Genomic DNA, 22203 nt, shown 5'->3' on the forward strand with positions numbered 1-22203 from the left:
GACAGTAAAGAAAACTGACAAAAAGAAAATTGATGCATTCAAAACATGGTGCTGGAGGAAAGCTTTACAAATACCTTGGAATGACAGTAAGATGAACAGGTGGACCACAGATCAAATCAAGCCAGAACTTTCCTTTGGAAGCCAAAATTACAAAACTGAAGCTGTCCTATCTCAGGCACATCATGAGAAGGCAAGACTCACTGGAGAAGACAGTCATGCTTGGGAGGGTTGAAGGCAGAAAAGGAAAGGAAGACCCAGTATGAGATATATCAGGTCTGTAAAAGAAGCCACAGACCTGGGTTTACAATAGCTGAACAAGGAGAAGACAATTTGGAGGGTGTTCATTCATAGGAGTGCCATAAATCAGAGACGACTTAATGGCACAGAACAAATAATGGCCTCCTACCAAACCGGGGCAGCTGCTGGATATGCCAAAGCAAATGCTTAAGAGTAGCATTATGAAAGAAAATATTCCACGGCAGAAGCATTGTAGTGTCATTTTTATGGTCTGTGCTGTGCTGGAGAAGCTCTAGAATGGAGGTTGTTCCTCTGATGATCCCCTCATGTTTCCATTTTTCTTATCTAGGACACACATGCTGATTAGGTTCTACCTTGCTGGTTCCCTGCTGTATTTTTATTTAGCTACTGCTAACTGCTTAAGCAAAACCAAGAAACATTCTGGGTGCTATTCTTCTTGGCCTAAAATAGTTACTGACATTTTTCCAGGAACTGCTCACTTTTGCTAAATAATAGCTTCTGGATAGGTTGAGTGCCCAGATATGTGCCAGATTTTCATTAGCTTTGCATGTCACCCCCCTTTTGATTATGCGTTCTGATACCACTTGTCATTTAATGGTCCTAAATATCATATTGCACAACAGGGTGGGTGGGTGTAGGCAGGCTATTTGGCTTGAAGCAGGTCTCTTGTTTTCTTATTGCAGAAGTGTGTAGATCTTCTCTGGAAGGAAGAGTACGGTCAAGGTGGCTGTACTCTCTGTAGTCACAATGTATTTTTAAACTGGTAGTACTTGTTAAAAAGTCACATTTTGTGCAGTTTTGCGTAGCAGACAGCATGCTTCATTTGCATCATCCACTTCTTGCTGTGCAACTATTTATAGTGTACTTTGTTCTTCTGTGACTGCATTCATGGCGTGATGTTCCTGTGTTGTCTGATAAGATGCATTGCTAGTGTTTCATTTTCCATTTTACTTGATCAGCTCAGAAATCTTATGTAAGTATTTTACAGTTGCTGGAACAAAGAACAACAAGTAAACAAAGGCAGCCCCCCTAGTTACAAACATCCAAGTTAGGAACAACCCGTATGTATGAACGGACTGCTATTAAGCTTCTTAATTTAAAAAAAAAAGTTACTTCAGGAAATAGTTATTGTGGGGTGGAGGAGAAAGCGGTGAGGGAAGGCTTCTAAAGCATCACCATAGAGAGAGCAGAAGTGAAAGGTAGAGAAGGAAATCCCTCTGGCATTTCGTTGCTGCAAAGAGGAGGCACTGGTGAGTTTGGATGGAGGGCGGTTGAGATGTTTGTTGTTTTTCCATTTTCACGCGGGTCCTGCACTCCTACCCTCTGCAAATGTGGAAGGCAGACAATACACAATGCGACTTACATACAACTTAACTTAAAAGATGAAATCTGTTTTCTCAGGAATAGAACTCATTTGTGAACTTGGGGATTTTTTAAAAAGGGTGGGTTGGTTGGTTTGTTTTAAAATGCTGTGAACCTTGTAGAAAACTGGTTTATCGTGAGTTATTCATCACTTTATGACCCAGGAGAAGGAACAGAAATAGTCAGGGGACAAGGAAGCGTAAATTTGGGTGTGGTTAAAAAGGCTGACATGCAACAAAAGCACTTAAGATGTCTTGTCTATTGCCATACACTAGTCATAAATTGCTACACTGTACATAGACCTGATCTGAAGCAGTATAGATTGACCTATCTTAATTCCAGGATAGAGTTAGACAGAATAATTTGTTCACCCACAGATTCTCTACTGTGTCTTTTACAGATACCAGAATTAAAATGATTGTTACATCCATCTCCTTTTGATTCTAATGTGTGATGACCCTAAGTAGGTTTTCAGATTTGACATTTGCCTTGTACAGAGGCTGCAATAATGGAAGAGCAGTAGTTGCACATTTTCTCTGTGAGAAGCACCTAGGTTATATTTTTTAGTTCTATCATAACTGCTATTGGTTTGTCTGTTCCTTTTCCTTCTCTAAAAATGCCTCAAGACTTCATGCATGAAGTTGCTGCAGCCAGGAATAGGCTAATTGTGTGGTCGATTGGGCTGATTTGTTCAAAGCTATCCATACCTTTATGGCTGAGCAGAACTGTGAATCCAGATCTTGCCACTTCACCTTAAGTAAAACAGATAACAGTTTTTCTTATAAGGAGACATACAACACATGCCAAAGGTATATCCCATCATAGAAATGCCTGGTAGAGTTCTAAAGTCCGGAACTGTAATGTACAAAAGTTAATGACTGTGGTATTCAAACTAGGGACTCTAGATGAGAAGCGTGGACTAGCACTTGAGTTGCACAGAAACTTCCTGTCTGACAAGTTAGAAACTGTAAATGGGTAAAAGTGAAAGATGATCACAGAGTAGTAGGGTTGGAAGGGGCCAAGAAGGCCACTGGATCCAACCCCTGCTAGTGCAGGACACCAAGTTACATCTTCCGACCCAGATGTCTGTCCAGTTGTATCCTGAATGCCTCTAGTGTGAGAAAGCTCACAACCTACCTAGGTAATTGGTTCCATTCTTGTACTGCTTTGACAGTCCTGTTTTTCCTGTAACTTAAGTCCATTATTCTGGAATGATCTAGAAGAGATCCTGTCCTTCCTCTTTGTGACAGCCTTTGAGGTACTTGTAGAATGCTATCATATCACCCTTCAGATTCCTCTTCTTGAGGCTAAACATGCCCATTTCTCTCAATCTTTCCCTATATGGCTTTGCTTCTAGTCCCTGGACAATCCTTTTTGCTTTCCTGAACCTTTCTGTGTCTTTTTAAAACATTGGTGCCCAGAACTGGACACAGTATTCCAGGTGAGGTCTCATTAATGCTGAGTAGAGGGAAACTAGTACTTCATGTGATTTGAAAGTGATACTTCTATTAATGCAGCCTAAAATAGCATTTACTCTTTTTGCCACTGTATCACATTGTTGGCTCATATTCCGCTTGTGATCTGCAACAACTCCAAGAACCTTCTCTTTTGCTGTATTGGTGAGCCAAGTGTTCCCCATCTTGTAGTGATGCATTTGGTTTCTTTTTCCTAGGTAAGGAACTTGGCATTTGTCCCTATTGAATTTCATTAGAACGCAAAACACCCCAGCGTTCTAACCTATCAAGATCATCCAGATCTTTTCTCAGTCTTTCAGGGTATTGGCTTAAGGGAAAGCTAACATCAGTGCAGGTTTTACTCTCCTAGTATAGCACCAGCTAGGTCCCTTTGTCTGTGCTAAGTGCTTGTCTGTGCCTTTGAGAGAGGCAAAAATGTTGGGTGGGGCCATGACATCCACTGATGCCAGGAGTTGTGGCCCTGCATACTGGTCTCTTTTGGCCTGCAAAGGGTCCACAGGGGGGCATTTTGGGTTCCCCACTTAAAACAAGTTTTTCATCCATGTTAAAAGAAACACAGCTGTGGCCTGCCGCTAATGTGCTGTTTAAATCATGAACTTGAAGGAAGTTAACATTATAGCAGCTTTTTGTTGCTGCTTTCTGTTTCTAAAGACATAAATTTCCCTGGTGTTTGTCTTTCTGACCTTGGAAATAAACTTTGTGACTGGATTAGAGAAGTGAGTGTATGCTCAGAAGAGAAGGAAGGTTGGCTAGGTTACATCTACACTTCCAGTATTTTGCAATCTGACATCATGGGTACGCAAAACACCCCAGCGCTGATGAAACAGTTGTTCTGTGGGCTGCTGCTAACACTACCACTGCCCCTGCTCGTCATTAAAAGCTGGCACGTCACATGTTCTTCAAGACTAATTCCAGGTTCTGAGTACAGAACAGAAGCTGGTGCATGTGCTTCTAGTGTTAGCCTTTCGGTAACAGGAAAGGGACTGATATGATTGTATATGTGTCCTGTGGGGTGGCACCACTTCAGACTGTAGGTGTGAGGAACGATCAAAAGGATCCTTTTAAACACTAAAAAAAAGGAACCTATTTCATTTAACATTGTCAAGAAGGTGACTTTTGCTTAACCTTATGCATGGAGGTGTTTTCCCACCTGATATTGAAGCATTCAGTACTGGATCCCTCTGCCTTCAGTCTGAAGTGGTACAATCCAGCCAGAGGAAGATAGAATGAGGAGTTTGATTTGGTGCAGTAATCCTGCCTTGCAGATGTAGTTCTGTGCAGTTATGCCCTGTTAAATGTACCTGTTGGGGGAAGGTAGGTTAACCAAACGGTCGCCGGAAGTGTGTAGGAAGAAAGAAACCAAAATGAAGCCTGGGGAATACTTAGGGCACAGTTCACTGCTGTATGAACAGAGGGCCTGCTTGTAGATCAACAGCTGTTTCAGGCCATCCAAGTATGAAAGTGGTCAAGACCTGTGCTTTTGGACTGTGGTAGCTGTATGAGTCCCAAGTGTAATCTGCAGGCCACGCCAATTGGTATATACTTGCACTAATCTAAATGCTGATCCTAATCTTGAAAATCCTAAACTGGGACTAAGTTACTTGAAAGGCCATCTTCTCCTGTATGTACCTGGCTGAAGTGTAGGATCATCTCCAGAAGTCCTGCTTGGAATGCCCTTGAGACAGGTGGTCATTAGGGAAAGGGTCTTTTTGGTAGGGGCACCCCAGTTGGAGAGCATCATTCCCACAGAAGTTAGTCTTGTGCCATCCTTGGGGTTTTTGGTCATCTGGTCCTTTTGCTTTTAAATAGTTCTCAGTTTTAATGTCCAAGTTTTAATTCCAAGGTTGCTATCAGTGTTTTCTGTTGTATTTGTGACTGCTATGTTATGTTTTTATGGCTTATTTTGTATGTAAATTGTTTTTGTGCTTATTTTATTGTAAATTGTCTAGAGAACTTGGTCACTAATAAATAATCTATACTAGATTCAGTTTGTTCTGTTTTGCATTCATTTGAGCCTGTGTCGCATTCTGGGGTTCATATTTTATTTATGTGAGAACATTTGGAACATCCACAAAGACACAGGAAGCTTTTGCTATCACTTGGGTAACAGAGCACTGTTGCTGCTTAAGATAGCATTGGGCTTGATCCAGATTAAAGTTTGCTGCATTGATTTCAGTGGGAACTTCAGCTGCTTTAATCTGAATCCAACTCATTCTAAGTAACTGGCAAAAAAAGGGAATGATTTGTTAAAGTTGCAATTAAAAATAAAATTCCATATTTACAGTGGCCTACATTTGAAAGAGGTCACTTTTTCTAAGCAAGTTGTACTTGGTAATATATCCAACTTAAAAGGGGGGGAAAACCCCCAGCTGTTTCAAGAGCTGACTTCAGGGGTGGTCTAGTGTTGAATTTGGATGCAAAACACTGCAAGCTTGTTTCTGAGTGCTAATGGTTGAATTTGAGTGCATACTTCCCAGATTCTGAATTTCTGTAGCAACTGTACTCTGATTTGAAGGGGAAAAAATAGCTCTATTTCTTGAGTCATCTTTCCAGTTTGTTCTGAATACTTGCACGATCTCTATTGTGCTAGTAATACAGCTGATTGGCTTTCAGTACAGTGGCACTCAAGGGTCATGTGTGTTCTTAAAGGAAAAGGCCTTTTTATAGCTAATGAAAGCCTGTGAAGCCAGACCTGCAAACGTATGGGCCCCACCATATTTTAAGGGCCCCAAAGGACTGGCTGTAATGAACTGCAAACTCATTGGTCCCCAGTGCCATCAATTAACCCAGTGGGTTAGGAACTTATAAAGAGGCTGAGCACACTTGCCACAATTGCAAAAAAAGCTCTCCATTTCTGTCATACTGGCTGGGAGGCAAAGGCAGGTGGGAGTGCCCTGCTTTCCCTTCTCCTGTGTAAAATTGGATTGTGTATACAAAGCCGTACTTTATTAAGAAGTGGGGTGGCAGATGTTCCGCTTGTGCTTTAGCCTTCCTGTGCTGTTAAAGACAGGTGTGATCAGTAGCAGTTGTTACCCGTCTGCCTTAGTGGGCCAGCTGATGCCCACCCTGGAACTCATTTTGTCATAGGCAGTTGGTTGCTTTCACTTTAGCAATTGGGGGAAATCGCTTGAATGTTTCAAAATCTGCCCAAGATACATTTCTGGCTCTGAATCATTCTTCCAATGTCTGGAAGACTGTTCAGCTGAGGAAAGAGCAGCTTCTTAGTTTGGTCAGTCAATGCACTGCCTTTCTGCCAAACATAGAGCTTAAAGGATAATTCTGTCATCTTAGAGACAGATTGTAGATGCCACAGTTTTGGTTCTGCTCAGCATTGCTTATTTGTCAGTAGTTTGTTTATTCTCAGACATAACATTAAATGACAGGGTGGATGGAGAAACAAACAGAAACTTTTTTTTTTTAACTCTTCATGAAAGATGGGTTGACATTTGCTCTAAACCTGAATTAAGTCAGCCTGTCTGTGTATCCGATACAGGCCATATGGTTTTTCTAGTGTAACCAGCAGATGTTTCTCTTGCTCTGTGTCCTTTTCTCTTGCTGCCTGATCTTCTTTTGTTTCCACATGTCCTGTCTGCAGAGGGCTGCGAAGCAGTAACGCAGGCAGCAATTGTTGCTGTGTGTGAAATTATTGGCGTGGATTTTATAATACAAAAATTCATGGGCAAAGGAGCTGCTCACAGTGTAGCAATGAAGCCTGCCTTTTCAAAGAGTTCAGAAACTGGATCCTGCCTTCTTAGTCATCACTCTTAACTGAATTCTGCCCCCCCTCCCCACTGCAGCATCTTTGTGTGCTGGTTACTGACTGCTCTTGAGAGTCAGCTGGATTTCTTAACAGAAAGCTGAATTTCCCCAATTGCTGCTTGCATTTGTGGTGAGTGAGTCTACCTTCTGTCCATATTTGCACTGCTTTTATTGTGTGGGTGGATAGATGGACGGTGGGTGAGAGAGATCGATCACATAGATGAACCTACAGGAATCAATTGTGAGAGGGTTTCAGTCTGCTTGTCTCATTGTCTGTCTCATATCTACTGATGAGCTGCTGTTCTAAGTTTGGAAAATGTTGACTATTATACCAGTTATATGATGCAAGAAGTGACATGAAGGAAGTAAACAGTGGCATGATCGGTCATGAAAGAAGTAAATAATAGAAGCTAAGGGCATTGTTCTCAGAAATAGTGGATTTCTTGAATTGCTGTTGTGTTTCCAAGGCTGTACGCTTACAGAAAAAACACAATGCTTAAAAAAAAGAACTCGAAGCATTTATAGGTGTTTGCAAATTCGCATACATGTGTGTTACTTTTGGGCAGATGTGCAATCCCAAATACTTTATGTTAACTTGTGGACCTTTTATTCTGTGTCTTATTGAAAGGGCAAACCAACTCTTCTTAATCCTCAAAGTTTCTGATGTCTGCCTCTGCAACATGGTTGGGGCTGGCTGTGCTTATCCCTGGCCAAATTCTTAAGAACTGCAAGTTTATTTTGAAGGTATAACTACAGAGATGGGCCTGTAGTTTCATAGAAGGAAGCACAGTAGCAAAGGGGGTTAAAGTAGAGATGTGGTCCTGAGCAGGGAACAGATACTGGGAGTCATTCAAGTCTTCAGCAGCCATGATTATTTTGTATCCCTTTCCAGATTTTTTCAGTTCTTTCCCCCCTAGAAACCATACCAAAGAAGAAGAATGGCTTCCATTTCCCACAGGGAGCTATAATAGAGTTCTAATGCAGTTTCACTGTTAGATGCTTTCTTGCTGAAATTAAATATTACCAGAGCTTTCATAACTTGCACTGTAGTTGTATATTTTGAGTGCTAAGTCACAATTGTCAGTCCCCACAGCTGGACTTGGAGGACACAAGAACATAACAAAGAAACAGTGATAACAATCAATGGTTGCTTGTCATACCATGCAAACCTAGTCTGTCTCTTGATGAACATGTAGTTCGGTTCAGAATTATAATGAATTGAATAACTGTGTCTTCAGGAGCCTTGTGTGTCAAGAGCTCTTCTATGGGATACGAAATATTTCTACTTGTTGCTTTCTGTATGAGTACTAAAAATTATGTCAATTTACACTTCACCAGGTAAGCAATTTCTTAAACATTTGCACTGACTCTTTTTGACTAGGGCCCAAACCCAAACCAGATCTGTTATGATTTAGATATACTGCAATTAATGGGACAAGATAGTGATGACTAAATAGTCCAATTGACTTTGATGGGACCAAAACATAAACCTAAATCCTGATCTAGCTGCTTTAGGCCAGTAACTCTGCCCCCACAAGACCTGAGGGTTCTAACTGCAATCTTATGTTAAAGCTGGCCAGTGTGGCTTTGCGATACAAAGAGAATAATATAAAGGTTGTTAGCAAGAGGCTTTCATTGAGTTAGAACCTTTTGGCACAGAGGTTTAAACCTCTGAGCTGCTGGGCTTGTCAACTGAAAGCTTGACAGTTCAAATCCATGCAACAGAGTGAGCGCCTGTTGCTTTGTTGCAGCTCCTGCCAACCTGTGAGGAAATTTGGCACAGATGCTAAATGATTATTTTGCCTCTGTGTTCTCCCCAAAGCAGGACGGGGGAGATCTTCCTGGGGGACTGGATGAGCTGGGGATTTAGGGGCACAGATTAGAGTCACTGCTCAGAAGTCAAGGAGCTCCTCAAGGCACTGGATGTTACAAAGGTGCCAAGCCATGACAGGTTACACCCGTACCATTTTGTCCCGTTCACATATACATCTTCTTGAGCTTTTTTTTCTCAGCTAAATAAGGTGTTTATGGCATTTGTGTGCCAAGCCATACTAATTTTAATTACTGTGTTGTTATGAATTAGAAAGTATTTTTTAAAGTGAAATCAGTTTTAAAAAACACAGAAGTCATCACCAACCTACAGGGGGCACAGATGAGTGGAAGCACTTAGTAAGTTTCCAATGGCTTCTCTTTGGGAATAGGTTAAAAGCATGTGCTTAATTCTTCCAGTGACACTTAGGAGAATTAAGTGCATGCTTTGGGTCTGCAATAGAAATCAGTGGTTGGTGGACTTTTAAGTTGGCTTTAGTGCACTTCAGGGGATCAGATCTGGTATTACACCAAAGGTAGTCTGTAAATAAGGGACATAAAAGCTACAGTTAGCATATGAACACTACCCCCCCCCCGCAAGAATTCTCAACTGAATTTGCTTACTATATTTTACTTGGTAGTTTCCTGGGTGCTCAGAATGTATGAAGACAGCAGGGATTTTCCTAATTTACACCATTGTTTTCTCCCCCATTTTCTATGTTTCATGCTTACAGGATGGAGGTAGATAATTTCTTTTTGAACATTAGTGCCAGTTTCATCATTAAGGAGGAGTACTAGTCACAAGATTGTGTTTTATTGGACTGCAGAAGTTAATTTGGGAATGGCTGCAAACCAGTTGATTTTTTCTGGCCTTAAAAGTATTCTGATAGAATTTGCTTAGACTGTTTTTTTTAATTCAGCATGGAGTTAGAGTGACAAGGTTGTAGTCTCCCAGATATTGTTGGGCTACAACCTCATAATCCATTAGTATTGGTCATGTGGCTACCATTGAGTTGGGATTTAACAATTGGAGGGCCACAGTTTCCCTACCTTGCTTCATGCTTCTCACAGGAGACTTAACATTTGAGCGCTTCTACCCTCAGATTGATACCAATTTTCCAATCCTGCAATTTGTTATTCATGCATGCGTTTGCCCTCCCTTTTCTCTTTAGAGCTAAGCTCAGTTTTCGATTGAGCTTGCTTATTGCAGTAGTTCATAAATATCCCTGTGCTCATTCTGAAATCTTCCACCCACTGGCAGGGCAATTACATTTCCTGCAGAACACTGCCCGTGCAGAGATTTTCCTTTATGAAATCTGCATAATGTGATCAGTTTAGCAGGTGAGGGGTGGGGAACCCAGCATAAAATTGCAGTGTGCTCCATTCAGATGCATATTAGAGGCCTTGTTAAAGATGGGCTTTTACCTTTTGAACTTGGTTTCCTGCTGAGTTCCTCTTCCTCCTCCTCTATGGCTTCTGCCCCTCACAGCTCATAAGTGGCCAAAAAAAAAAAAAAAAAAAACTTTGGTCCAAACATGTTTGGCCAGAATTCTATGTCTAATGAGGCAGATTTGAAACTTCACTAAAGAAGGGTACTCTCTGGTAGGTCCTTAGATTTTATTCATCTTGCTGTATGTGCGCATGAGCCCTTTATAATCTCTTGTAGATGTGCAGAACATTCTGTTGTCCTGTTCAGAAAGGATTGTATTGGAGTATTAGTGCAAACAAAGAAGCTATGCAGGAGTGAGAGTTAATGTAATTATAGGAGATGCTGAATACTCTGCAATCTCTAAATATCCTGGGCTGAGAAAGGTGAGGAGTGAAAGAGGGAATGAACAGGAGTACCAGACCCTGGAGGTTTAAGGCAATTAAACAAAGCCTATCTTATGACTTGTGATCAAAAGGTGGGCTGAACCCTAGCCTTTGAAGTCAGCCCCAGTAGGATTTGCCCTTAAGCAGCTACTTAGTTTTTTTGCATCAGGTAACTGCAGGTCTGACACTTGAGTTGTTCCCTGCAGGTTTTTCAAAGGTGGACCTGTTCTGAAGCAGTATTTTATCGCCTGTAGAAATTAAGCCTGCAGGCCTTTTTGTTAACTTAGGTCTCTTCTTTCCCACTTTTTCTTCTAAATACAACCTTGACAAACATTTAACTAGCAAAGAAAAATGTATAAAGTACTTCAGAAAAGCATTTATCCCTATATGGCTACAAAAGTAGTCTATCTGCCAAGATTATTTTTTGCCAAGAAACTGAGACGTATTTTTGAGTAATGGGGCAAACTTCAGTAGCAAAAGCTGCTTAACCAGGCACATTGGGTAGGTTTGGGTGATACTTTAAGCCCAGGGTTGCTGGAGGGGGAAGCAGGCACAGCGGGGGTCTTTGATCACTGCTCCCCCCCCCCAGTCCTCCAGTCAACATCCAAGGAGAACCAGCATGGGGCACTATGGAGAACAGGATGGCACCATTCACTTTCCCACCACATATTCCTTCCTATGCTGGTAGAGTGAATTGCTTGTGAGCAGGAGTGTGGGGTAGGCATAGGGGTATGAGCATGAGAAAAGCCATGCTGGATCAGAACAAAAATCCAACTAGTCCAGCACGCCATACACACAGTGGCAAACCAACAGCCCGTTGGATCACTCAAGCAGTGTAGGTGTATAATTTGCCTGATGCTGGGTTTGGAAGCCTTCGTGCCCACTTCCCCAGTATTCTTCAGCTGGGGCAATGCACAGTGACCCGTGCCTCCCTTCCCAGTACTCACCTGCCGTCCAGTCCCCCAACCTGCAGAGTTCTTGCTTGTTGGGGTGGGGTGTATTCTGCCTGTCAGTTCTGTGAATCAAGTTGAGGTGGGAAGGGCCCTCTTGGCTAGCTTCTCTTGAGCAAGCAAAGCCATGTGGGCTCCCCCCCTTGCAACCCTCCTCAATCTCAAGCCCTGAGCAGGACTTGAAAAAGGAGGCATGGAGTGGCCAGTCCATTGGCCAGAGCAACACCCCTTCTTTGCCTCTAGGATCAGTTAAATTAACGATCCTTTTCTGGTTAAAGGACTGTTAAATTTTTTGGCTTGACCAAAAAATGTGTTCTTGATTTGGACACCACACATTTATTTTCAACATTAAAAGAACATCAATATTTTCAAACAAAAATGAAGTGGTAAATCCTTTGCTACAATGAAAGGCAATGATAATGAAGATCGAAGTGCTCTCTGGATTTATTCAAGAAGGCAACAATTTCAAAATTGCTCTTGCTGACTGCATAATAGGAGTGAACAATAAGAAGCCTTTGAACAGTGTCAATATTAAGTGTTTTGGTGAAATGGGAGGATAGATCATGGAACTCTTAGGCTGAGCTTAGAAAACCTTGGTTGCTTTGCTCTTGCTTATTTATTTTTATTTATTTATTAGAAGCTTTTGTATGCCGTCCTATTATACAAGATCTCAGTACGGCTTACAGTATTTAAAAAGACAGTTAAAACAACAATTGCAATAAATAATAAAACAACAAAACAATAAATCAGTTACTGGACCTAATGCAGCCTGCTTTATAAGGTCCCCTAAAGGAAAGATGGGGGCACATCCATTAACATTGGGCCTTCCTTCTGTTGCTCAGGACTAGCAGCAAATAATGGAAATGCATGTTTCAAAATGGCAGAGGGAAAGGAAAGCCCTTTCCATTTGATGCTGTACCAGTAATATCCTTCCTACAGATCAGTGTCCAAGCTTAGCTAATGATCCAGGCATGCAGAAGAGGTACTTAGAAAGTTTGATATACTGTTCTCATTTGGGGGAAAATGGTGCTGATGCCTAGACTTCCTGAAATTATTCCCTCCAACCCACCCAAAGCATATGTGTGGTTGGCCCTGTAGCCCTATTTTGATACAGAAGACTCTTATTAAATTGCCTTTGCTCAGGAGCTGCATCATCGAGAGGGAGGAGGCTAACAACATTTGGGGCTAAGCTTAATATCTATATTACAGTTACAGCTGCTGTCAAAAACTGTGAATGAGACCCTTGTCTCCCCACTCCCTTGTATCCGAGTTAGATCTAATACAATTTAGCTTGTGTTGTGTTTACTTTCTACCACTTTGCTAGTACCAGCTAGTGATGTACCATTCTACCCCCACCGTACACATAACATGATACAAGTCGTATGTACTAGATGTAATGTGTCAGTTGAGTGTGGGAGAAAGTTCAGTGGCCGAGCTGAAATTAACTGGACTGGTCCTCTTCCATTCTTTTTTTGTCTCTAACTCTTTCCAGTGGTTTGGGAGGCAATGCCATGCATGGGAACACTAGGCTAAGGATTTTTAAAACAGGATTCATTTTTCCATGAATCTTATGAGATAATGATCTGGTTGCATCAAATACATTTCTTAAAATTAGGAAATCTAGCTTCTTAAAAAAGCTAGATTGACATATTATTTAGAGTGTTAATAATTAAAGGGCATATGTTCTAAATTAACGGTGTGTTCAAAACTTAATTCAGTTGATCAAAACTTCTGAATAAACCACAAAAAAGGGAATGGGATTTATTTATTTATTTAAAACATTTCTATGCCGCCCCCATCGCAACAAAGCTCGGGGCAGCTCACAAAGAATACATAAATACATAAATAATAATAATAATATAACAATAAAAACGTTTAAAAACCCCCGTTGCATTCTCAGCTAAAAATTTTAAAATCCTAATTAATTCAATAATTTAACAATTAAAATAAGTTTTAAATAAAAAGGTCTTAGCCTGGCGCCAAAAAACAAATAACGACAGCACCAGGTGGACCTCTCTGGGGAGTGCATTCCATAGATGGGGCGCCACCGCAGAGAAAGCCCTCTGGGTACTCACCCTCCTAATATCATTCACAGAGGGTTCCCGGAGAAGGGCATCCGTTGCTGATCTCAAGGGGCGGGAGGGCATATATGGGCGCAAGCGTTCCTTAGATATCCAGGTCCCAAGCCGTTTAGGGCTTTATAGGTCATAACCAACACCTTGAATTGGGCCCGGACTTCAATCGGGAGCCAGTGGAGCTGACGGAGAACTGGGGTTATATGAGAACAACGCCCAGTCCCTGTCAGCAACCTGGCAGCTCTATTCTGCACCAATTGAAGTATCCGGACTGTCTTCAAGGGTAGCCCCACGTAGAGTGTGTTACAGAAATCTAATCGGGAAGTTACCAGCGCGTGTGTCACTGTCGCCAGGCAGTTGTTCTCCAGGAAGGGACGCAGCTGATGTATCAGCCGAAGCTGAAGGAGGGCGCTCCTCGCCACCGCCGTCACCTGAGCTTCTACAGACAGCTCAGGATCGAGGAGCACTCCTTAGCTGCGAACCCTAGCCCTCAGAGGGAATGCAACCCCATTTAGGACAAGGCCCAAGTTCCCCATCCCGAGGCCTGAGCCACCCACCAACAGGACCTCCGTCTTGTCTGGATTGAGCTTCAGTTTATTGGCCCTCATCCAGCCCATTACCTCGGCCAGGCACCGGCTCAGCACAGCCACTGCCTCACCTGGATTGGTGGAAAACGAGAGGTAGAGCTGGGTATCATCAGCGTACTGATGATTCCGCAGCCCACACCTCCTGATGACCTCTCCCAGCAGTTTCATGTAGATGTTAAATAGCAAAGGGGACAAAATGGACCCCTGCGGAACTCCATGACATAACTGCCATGGCACAGAGCCATAGTCCCCCAGCACCACCTTCTGAAATCGGCCATTGAGATAGGAGCGGAACCACCGCCATGTGGTGCCTCCAACTCCCAATCCCGCTAGCCTATTCAGAAGGATATTATGGTCGATGGTATCGAAAGCCGCTGAGAGGTCCAGGAGAACCAACAGGGATGCACTCCCCCTGTCTCTCTCCCTGCACAGGTCATTGTACAGGGCGACCAAGGCAGATTCAGTGCCATACCCGGGTCTGAAGCCGGACTGAAATGGGTCCAGATAATCAGTTTCATCCAAGAGTGCTTGGAGTTGTCCCGCCACCACCCGCTCTAGTACCTTGCCCAAGAACGGGATGTTGACCACCGGTCTATAATTGGCGGCCACCTCTGGATCCAGGGATGCCTTCTTTAGGACTGGCCGGACTACCGCCTCCTTTAAAGGGGCAGGTACCCGGCCGTCTCTTAAAGAGGCGTTGACCACCTCCAGGATCCAGGTCCCAATCCCGTCCTTGGCTTTCTTAAGTAGCCAAGATGGGCATGGGTCTAGTAAGCAAGGGGTAGGATGTACTTGTTCAAGCACCTTGTCCACATCATCAGGCTGCAACAACTGAAATTCATCCATTAATTGTGGACTCAACGGCATTGATGGTGTCTCCCCAGTAGAATCTGATTCAATAGCAGAGTCAAGCTCGTGGCGAATCTGAGCGATTTTCTCCCTGAAATGTTTGGCAAAGTCATCACAGTGGGCCTTTGAGGGTGGCACAAGATCTTCCTTCGGGCCCGGCCCCTGCACCATCCGAAAAAGCCCCACCGGACAGCATTGTGAGGAGGCAATGAAAACGGAGAAGAATTTCTTCTTCGCCATCCTCACCGCCACAGCATAGGCCTGATAATGGGCTCTTAAGTGCGTTTGGTCAGAATCACCCCGTGATCTCCTCCACCTATGCTCTAGATGTCTCCCAACCTGCTTCATCGCCCGTAATTCCGGTGTATACCAAGGAGATGAACGGGCTTTGCCAGGTGGGAGAGGACGCTTGGGAGCGATCATATCAATAGTCCTGGTCATCTCATTCCACAGTTCAACCAGGGCATCAACAGGATCACCATCCTTGTCAAATGGAAAATCCCCCAGAGCTTCCAGGAATCCATCAGGATCCATCCAGCTCCGGGGGCAGACCAATGCAATCGGGTCCTCACCCTTGCAGAGGGAAAGGCCGCTCTTGAGCTCAAACCTTATGAGGAAGTGATCTGACCATGACAAGGGCGTCAAACTTAAATTCCTCACCCTCAGATCACCCTCTTCCTGCTCCGTCGAGAAAACCAGGTCCAGACTGTGTCCACGTTCATGGGTCGGGCCAATGACGTGTTGAGACAGCCCCATGGAGGCCATGAAGTCCTGAGCCGCCCCGGTTAGAACCGTCTCGGCATGGAGATTGAAGTCCCCCAGGACCAGCATCCTGGGAGTCTTCAACACCAGGTCCAAGACGATTTCCGTCAGCTCAGGCAGGGAGTCTGTTGGGCAGAAGGGTGCACGGTACACCAAGAGAATCCCCAGTCTGTCTCGGTCGCCCAACACCAAGTGGAGGCACTCCAGCCCTGGCCTCGAGAGGACAGGAAGCCCCACAAGGGAAATAGAAGCTCGATAAACCAGAGCGACCCCCCCTCCCCTCCCCTCCAGGCATGGTTGGTGCTGGACCAGGTACCCGGGCGGGCACAATTGTGAAACATTCCCCCCCACAGGTCACCCGCCCAGGTCTCTGTGATGCACGCCAGGTCGGCCCTCTCATCCATGATTTGATGATTTGATCATGGATGAGTGTTGCCTTATTTTGGACTGACCTGGCATTAAGCAGCAGCACCGACAGGCCCGGAGGGCAGTTGACAAGTCTACCTGGAACCCACTGGCTGGGGCTTTAGACTATGTTTTGAACTAGTCTCTCTCCCATTATGTTTACAAAATGATTTTTTTAAAAAAGGCTTTGGCCTTTTGAGTCTGCTAAGATGAATATGTCTTTAATCTTAATTGAGATGAATATTGTTTTTAAATTCCATTTTAAAAAACAAATTTGATGTAGGTGACACAATCCAAAGTTCTGTGTGGTTGGTGCTCTATAGAAAGAGGGATTGCTTTACAGACTTATCTCCAACCTTCTGCAAGTTAGTAATCTTCAGATGTGTTAGATGACAACTATCAATAGCCCCCATGTGCCCTGAAACAACGAATTTGCAGGTTGCTAAGTTGGAGAAGGCTGGTTTGGTGCTTGAGTTCATGAAGTCTTCCTTGACATGGAAATGAATTATACAGCCTTGCATTTTCAAGCTTTTTACCTCTAGAGGATTTTTTTGGGGGGGGGAGGGAGATTGGCTTCATGGAACCCCATGTAAAGATTTTTGGAATATTGTAGGATGATGGGTTTGGTCATCTGGGTTTGCACAGTCAAATGGGGGCGGGGAGGGGGGTGGAGAACAGTGGCCATATGCTCCTCCCTTGTGGCTTCCTTTCTCCTGTTCTTCTACTTTCCCTTTTCCCTTTGTGTGCTAGCCTCATGATCCTGGCATGTTTTAATCCATTAGTCCAAACTGGGAAACTCTGGCTTAATATCACTTAAAGCAAGAAATGAATTCTAGATACTATATTGGTTTGTTACCTGACATTAAGTCAGAGTGCAGACTTAACAGAGAACTTTGGCTCAATGCAAGATGGTAACTCTGCATGCAGGCTATTATGTAACTGGGGGAGGGGAGTGTAGAGGAGAACAGTAAGTACAGTTAGGATGCTATCCCTTGATTTCTTATACTATGATTTAGGAAGCCAGGGATGAACACCCAAATCTGGATAGTGATGCTGCATGGTTGGCCTGCATGAATCAGAAGTGTACCTTGGGAGAAAGTTTGATTCGCGTTATGCCCTCCGTTGCAGAAGCATGCTCCCTATTATGCATCTCCTTTGGAAACCCTGAGAAGCTTCTGAAGAGTGCCACATGCTCTGAAACATAGCCTGAAAGCTGTTGCTGTAGTCCTTAACGGTGCCGAGTTCCACTTGTGTATTGGTACATACCTGTGCCTATAGCTGGTTAAACTCTATTGCTGTACCGTGTTACAGGTTTCTGATATACTATACAGGGCCCAATGAATGAGGTATAAATATTTGTCCAGAGGATTCTGGCCAGTTAAAACTAAGTGTGTGAGATCTAGTAAGACATCTGTGCAGTAGTTAAAAGTGGCAAAGAGCGTTTCCCGGAAAGCCTGCTTATCTGTACTCTGCCTTGCTTCATTCTGTCCTCAAAGCACCAGTACGTGTCTGCTTCATGCTGTGTCTTTTCTTATGCCCTTGGACTACACAGGGGGTGCTCTTTGGCTTGGAATCTGAGAGTTCTGCCCATGTGAGTTGCTGAGACTGGGAAATGTTTAGGAAAAAAAAGTTATTTTGGTGGAAGGGGGAACTGCAAAAGGCAATGTCTACAGTATAGGATAAGCCAGGTCTATATACTTGTTCATGCTCTGCTGGGAAGAAGAGTGTGGCTAAGAAGTCTCTGGCAGAAATACATATGAAACACCAGTGAGAATTCTTTTCTCTTTTAGAGCAGAAATAAGCCAAGGTAATGCCAGTAGGCTGGTTGCTAGAAAGTACTGCCACTAATCTTCATTTGTTTCCTCTTAAATCAGTGATGGAGAGGGCAAAAGCAGAAGAGCCAGACCAAAAAAAAATCTAGTTCAGCATGCTTTTTTTTACCAGTCAAATGAGCACAGGAAGAACAGAAGAGTGTAGCTCAGAGTTATGTTGGTCAGCATGATAATGATTAGTGGCATCAGTGAAAAGACAAAAACGTAATAAGCATGTTCTGAAAATGCTTGTCTTTATAAAAGGCATCTGCATTACTCTATAGATAATAACTACTTAGAAAAATACTGTGTGTAAGTGGGGCTGGGAGTAGCACATTCTATCCCCATTTTAAATGCATTCACCCCCCCCCCCCACTCACACACCCCTTATGCAGTTTATGCCTGTAATAGAGTCTTGAATTAGGTGATTGTGAATTTTAAGTATAGATAGAAGTATCTTGAGTGGTCTCCAATGGGAGAAAGGTTTTCTGTGAAATGCTGTTAAAATAGCTCAAACTGAGAGAAGCTGTAAAAGGGTTAGGTGGGATTTGAAGCATTATAAAAGGGCAAATGTCTAGGACTGAACTCTGTTAACCTTAAAATTTTAAAATACATATTGGAATTAATCATACATTTTAATATGCATCCACTGGAAATATCTGACTAGTGTGTGTCCTCCCAAGGCATCAAGGACTGTTGCAACAATGTCCCCACACCCCAGCCAAGCTAATTGTGGTGTTGAATAGTGTGGTTAGCAATCACATCTGGGTGATTCAAACACTGTAGGTGAGGGGAGAGACTGTAGTGCCTGGGAAGTTCCTTCCTTAGACATTTTCCTTAGAATTGACTCTCCCTACATAGTAGTTCATGGCAAAGGCCGCAACAGTTGTTAATCCTTATATCCTGGAATCCTGTGTCTCATCTGTACAGCCACAGTGATGACTTCTTAAAAGGCCTGTTCACTGCCTCTTGCTCTCAGCCCTGTCACAGCAAGGGGAGGAGTCTACTGATCCACGCAGCTGTTCCCTGAGCTCTGGTTGAGTTGCTGTGGGCCAGTCCAAGAGGCTCCCTGAGGGGCTTGCAGACCAGAAACACTCCTTAGACTCAGTGTCAGCAGTCAGGTCTGGGCCCGTAGGCCTGTTACTGGTGCTTGGGCCCCAGCAGTTCCTTTGTGCTGTTCTCTCTCTTGAAAGGGCTGTGAAATTCACAGATTAACTGTACAGTTGTGTATTTCATCTGACTTTCTGTATCTAGTTAACAAGTTGGAAAAAAATTCCTTCTATCTTTGGCTTTTTGAACTTAATATCCAATTTGATGGAAGAGTTTTTGAGAACTCAGAAGTCAGTGTGCTGTGTGGCTAAGAGCAGAGGACTGGGACTCGGGCGATTTGGGTTCTAGTCCCTGCTCAGCCATAGAGCCAACTGAATGACTTTGGGCCACTCATAGACTCTCAGCCCAACTTACCTCACAGGGTTGCTGTTGTGGGGATAAGACTGAGAGCAACAGGAGGAGAACAATGCAAGCCATTTTGAGTTTGTTTAAAAAAGAAGAAAGGTGGGATACCAATCTAATAAATAAATAGGGATGTTTTGGATGGTCTTGAGTTTTGTATTTTAAAAGTATGGCTGTTTTAGTTATAAAATTGGGATTTGGAATTGTCATAGCATTCTGTTCCTTAATAACTGGAAGAACCAAATAAAAGGAGGGATGCTCTGGTTCCTGTTTCAGGTCATGATTGTGCATTAGCTCTCATAACACTTTTAGTTAAGATGGCTGCTAATGCTAGGCCTGTTTGAAAATATATGTTAGAGGAAATAGACTGGGGGTCAACACTGATTTACTCTTACTTTGTCATAACTAGTGTACCTTTATAATTCTCTTTGACACTAGAGTAAATCAATCAAGTAATCCATGACTGGCAACATTGAACAAGGGAGAACTATAAGGCTTTCATCGATAGATTTCTCTTTTAAGGAGCAGGTTGTCTTTCCTTCAGCTTTCCCATTGATTTCAATTGAAGTTGAGATTTCTGTTCTAAATATTACATGAAAAATTGCATTTGTTATGAATTTTTTTAAAAGTTTTTTTTAAAGTTGCTTATGTTCTGGTGTATTCTGATGGGTTATTTAAATGATAATTCCTAGTAATAATCTGAATTTCTTCCTATGAGACCAGTTCCAAGGAGAGGGAAATTCTTATTGACTTCTTTGAAATAATACAATTATCAGTGTGAATAAACTTTAAGGTGCTGAGACCAGATTTGCTATCTACTTCTGTAAGCAAACAGGAAGTAGTGACACCACAGTGCAGCAGTATAGCTGGAGGAATAGTTAGAAGTAATGTCTTAACTCCATAGCAACAGAAGTAATTGGTATCTAGGGGTGGAGCAACAGTAATTATGGAATAGTTGAAAATCAGCTAGGTTATCTGCATTGCTTCTGTCATTTGGTAAACAGGCCAGAAATCTGTATTCACCCAAAGGTTCAAAAGAACTTAAGCTAAAACAATTGATTAGTGTAGTTAATTTTTCTTCTGGTGGACTTTCATTGCTAGCAAGATTCTAAACTCATGGTAGTATGTAGTATTGTTCTAAATTTAAATATTCTTTCTTTCTCTCATGCTGAATCAATGTCTTGCTATTTTACATTGATTATTAGTCAGTATAGCAACTTTAAAAAGAAACTTCATTTAGCAAACAAGTTTCCTATTTATGATTTCCATGTAGATGGATACTCCAAAACATTCTTAACAGTATCTCTAGGTCCATTATAGTTGTACCATTTGCATTTAGATATTTTGAACCTGGTCCAAGTGGTAGACAACAGGGTGACTGAGTGGATAAGCGAGATTAACAGCTCTGGACTGTATTTTTTGCCGCACTGCATACATTATTGACTTCCCGATGCTGTTTGCCATAGGACAGGTATTTGCTAGGTATTTGGCTTGGGTTCTGAATATAGGAGGTGACATATACCATTGGCTTGAACCTAGGAGTCCACAGGTAGGAATTAATGATGTCACTTCCCTGAACTGAAATAGCTACACTCTCTTGTAATTCAGAGTGTGATGTTTTGGCATTGCAACTTGATTTTCTGTCAGGCTTCCTCTTATTCAGCAGTTCTTTTGAGGTAGTGTATGTCTACAGATGTATTTCTTTTAAGAGGTTTGCAGTCTCTCTTGCTCTCTCTTTCCCCCTCTTTCTTCCCTTCCCCCGTCCAGGTGGCTAATGAAGGATTTTGATTTATTTATCCTAGCTGTCTAGTCTAGTCTAGTCTGACTGCTACTTCTCTGTGTATGCATGTGTGCGTGTGTGCACATCTGTCTATAGCAAAACTGGCTTGCCTGAAGTCTCTTGAGTGAAATTGGTGGACGAGGCGGTCTGCCAGGTAGCTTGTCTCCTAAAAACATTAACAACCTTCTTAATATATACAAATTTAATTGTGTGTTGCTTTTATATAAAATTTACCTAAGTCAGATCAGAGAGGATAGGTGTCCCTTTTTTGTGGACACGTGACCCCTTCATAATTCTTCAATCTTTAAAACAGGCTTCTAGTATCTTTGTCTTTCATCCTCCCTCCACCACTAAATGTAACTCAAGCTAGGGATGTGTTGATATGGGAGCTTTCCAAACATTCTGCTAATCCTTGGGATGTTTAGTTAACCTTTATTTTTTTTTCTCCCTCCTTTTACAGGTAGAATTGTCCTTGAACAAGAAAACTTAAAAAAATTGGAGGGGAAGAAAAGATCAAAGACTTTGGTGTCTAAAAGATGTGCCATGGAATGGTAGCAACAAAGAGCACCACAACATCGCTGCTTACCTTGGTTAGTCATGGGATATTTTTTCCATTGTTTATCTTCAGTACACGCATGGTGGAAGGACTGGACTCATGTAAGTAAAGCTTTTGATGGCTATTTTATTTATATGACTAGTGCTCTCAGTTGACTCAGGGAGAATCACAAGAATGTTCTTAAAAGATGGGCTTTTGCCTCTAAAAACTCCACTCATAAATGGGTACCCACAAATCGCTTAAGGCAGCTTACTTATTTTTTTAAGGATACGGGTGTGCTCATTCCCACAATAGGAGATTCCTACCCCTCCAGTGCATGCTTGTCAATGAAGTGGAGATCCTGGTGAAGTATGGAATTTGAACAGGGCAACTGTTTTGAATAGCTAGTGCAGGTACAAAGGTGTGCCATCAGTTATGTGGAAGTTCAAAGGGCCTCCTTTGCAGAAGCTGCCATCTAAATAACAGCTTGTTCTGTATTTAAAAAGGCAGTTCCTGGTTTTC

At 42.7% G+C, this 22203-nt stretch overlaps 1 protein-coding gene across 3 annotated transcripts in view; it reads left to right on the plus strand.

Moving 5' to 3' along the window:
* Positions 1-22203, plus strand: part of SUSD6 (sushi domain containing 6) — a 69854-nt gene that overhangs the window by 17114 nt on the left and 30537 nt on the right. For 2 of the 3 annotated variants that reach the window (XM_044436781.1, XM_044436780.1), the window contains one exon: positions 21607-21803. In XM_044436781.1, the coding sequence (XP_044292716.1) occupies positions 21683-21803 (121 nt within the window). In that variant the 5' untranslated portion in view covers positions 21607-21682. Of the gene's footprint in view, positions 1-16851; positions 17695-21606; positions 21804-22203 lie in introns of those variants that run through there. The other variant, XM_044436782.1, reaches the window with a different exon arrangement.

This window comes from Varanus komodoensis, unplaced genomic scaffold (genome assembly GCF_004798865.1).
Source record: "Varanus komodoensis strain SLA01 unplaced genomic scaffold, ASM479886v1 scaffold3, whole genome shotgun sequence".
In the NCBI taxonomy this organism is placed as follows: domain Eukaryota; kingdom Metazoa; phylum Chordata; class Lepidosauria; order Squamata; family Varanidae; genus Varanus; species Varanus komodoensis.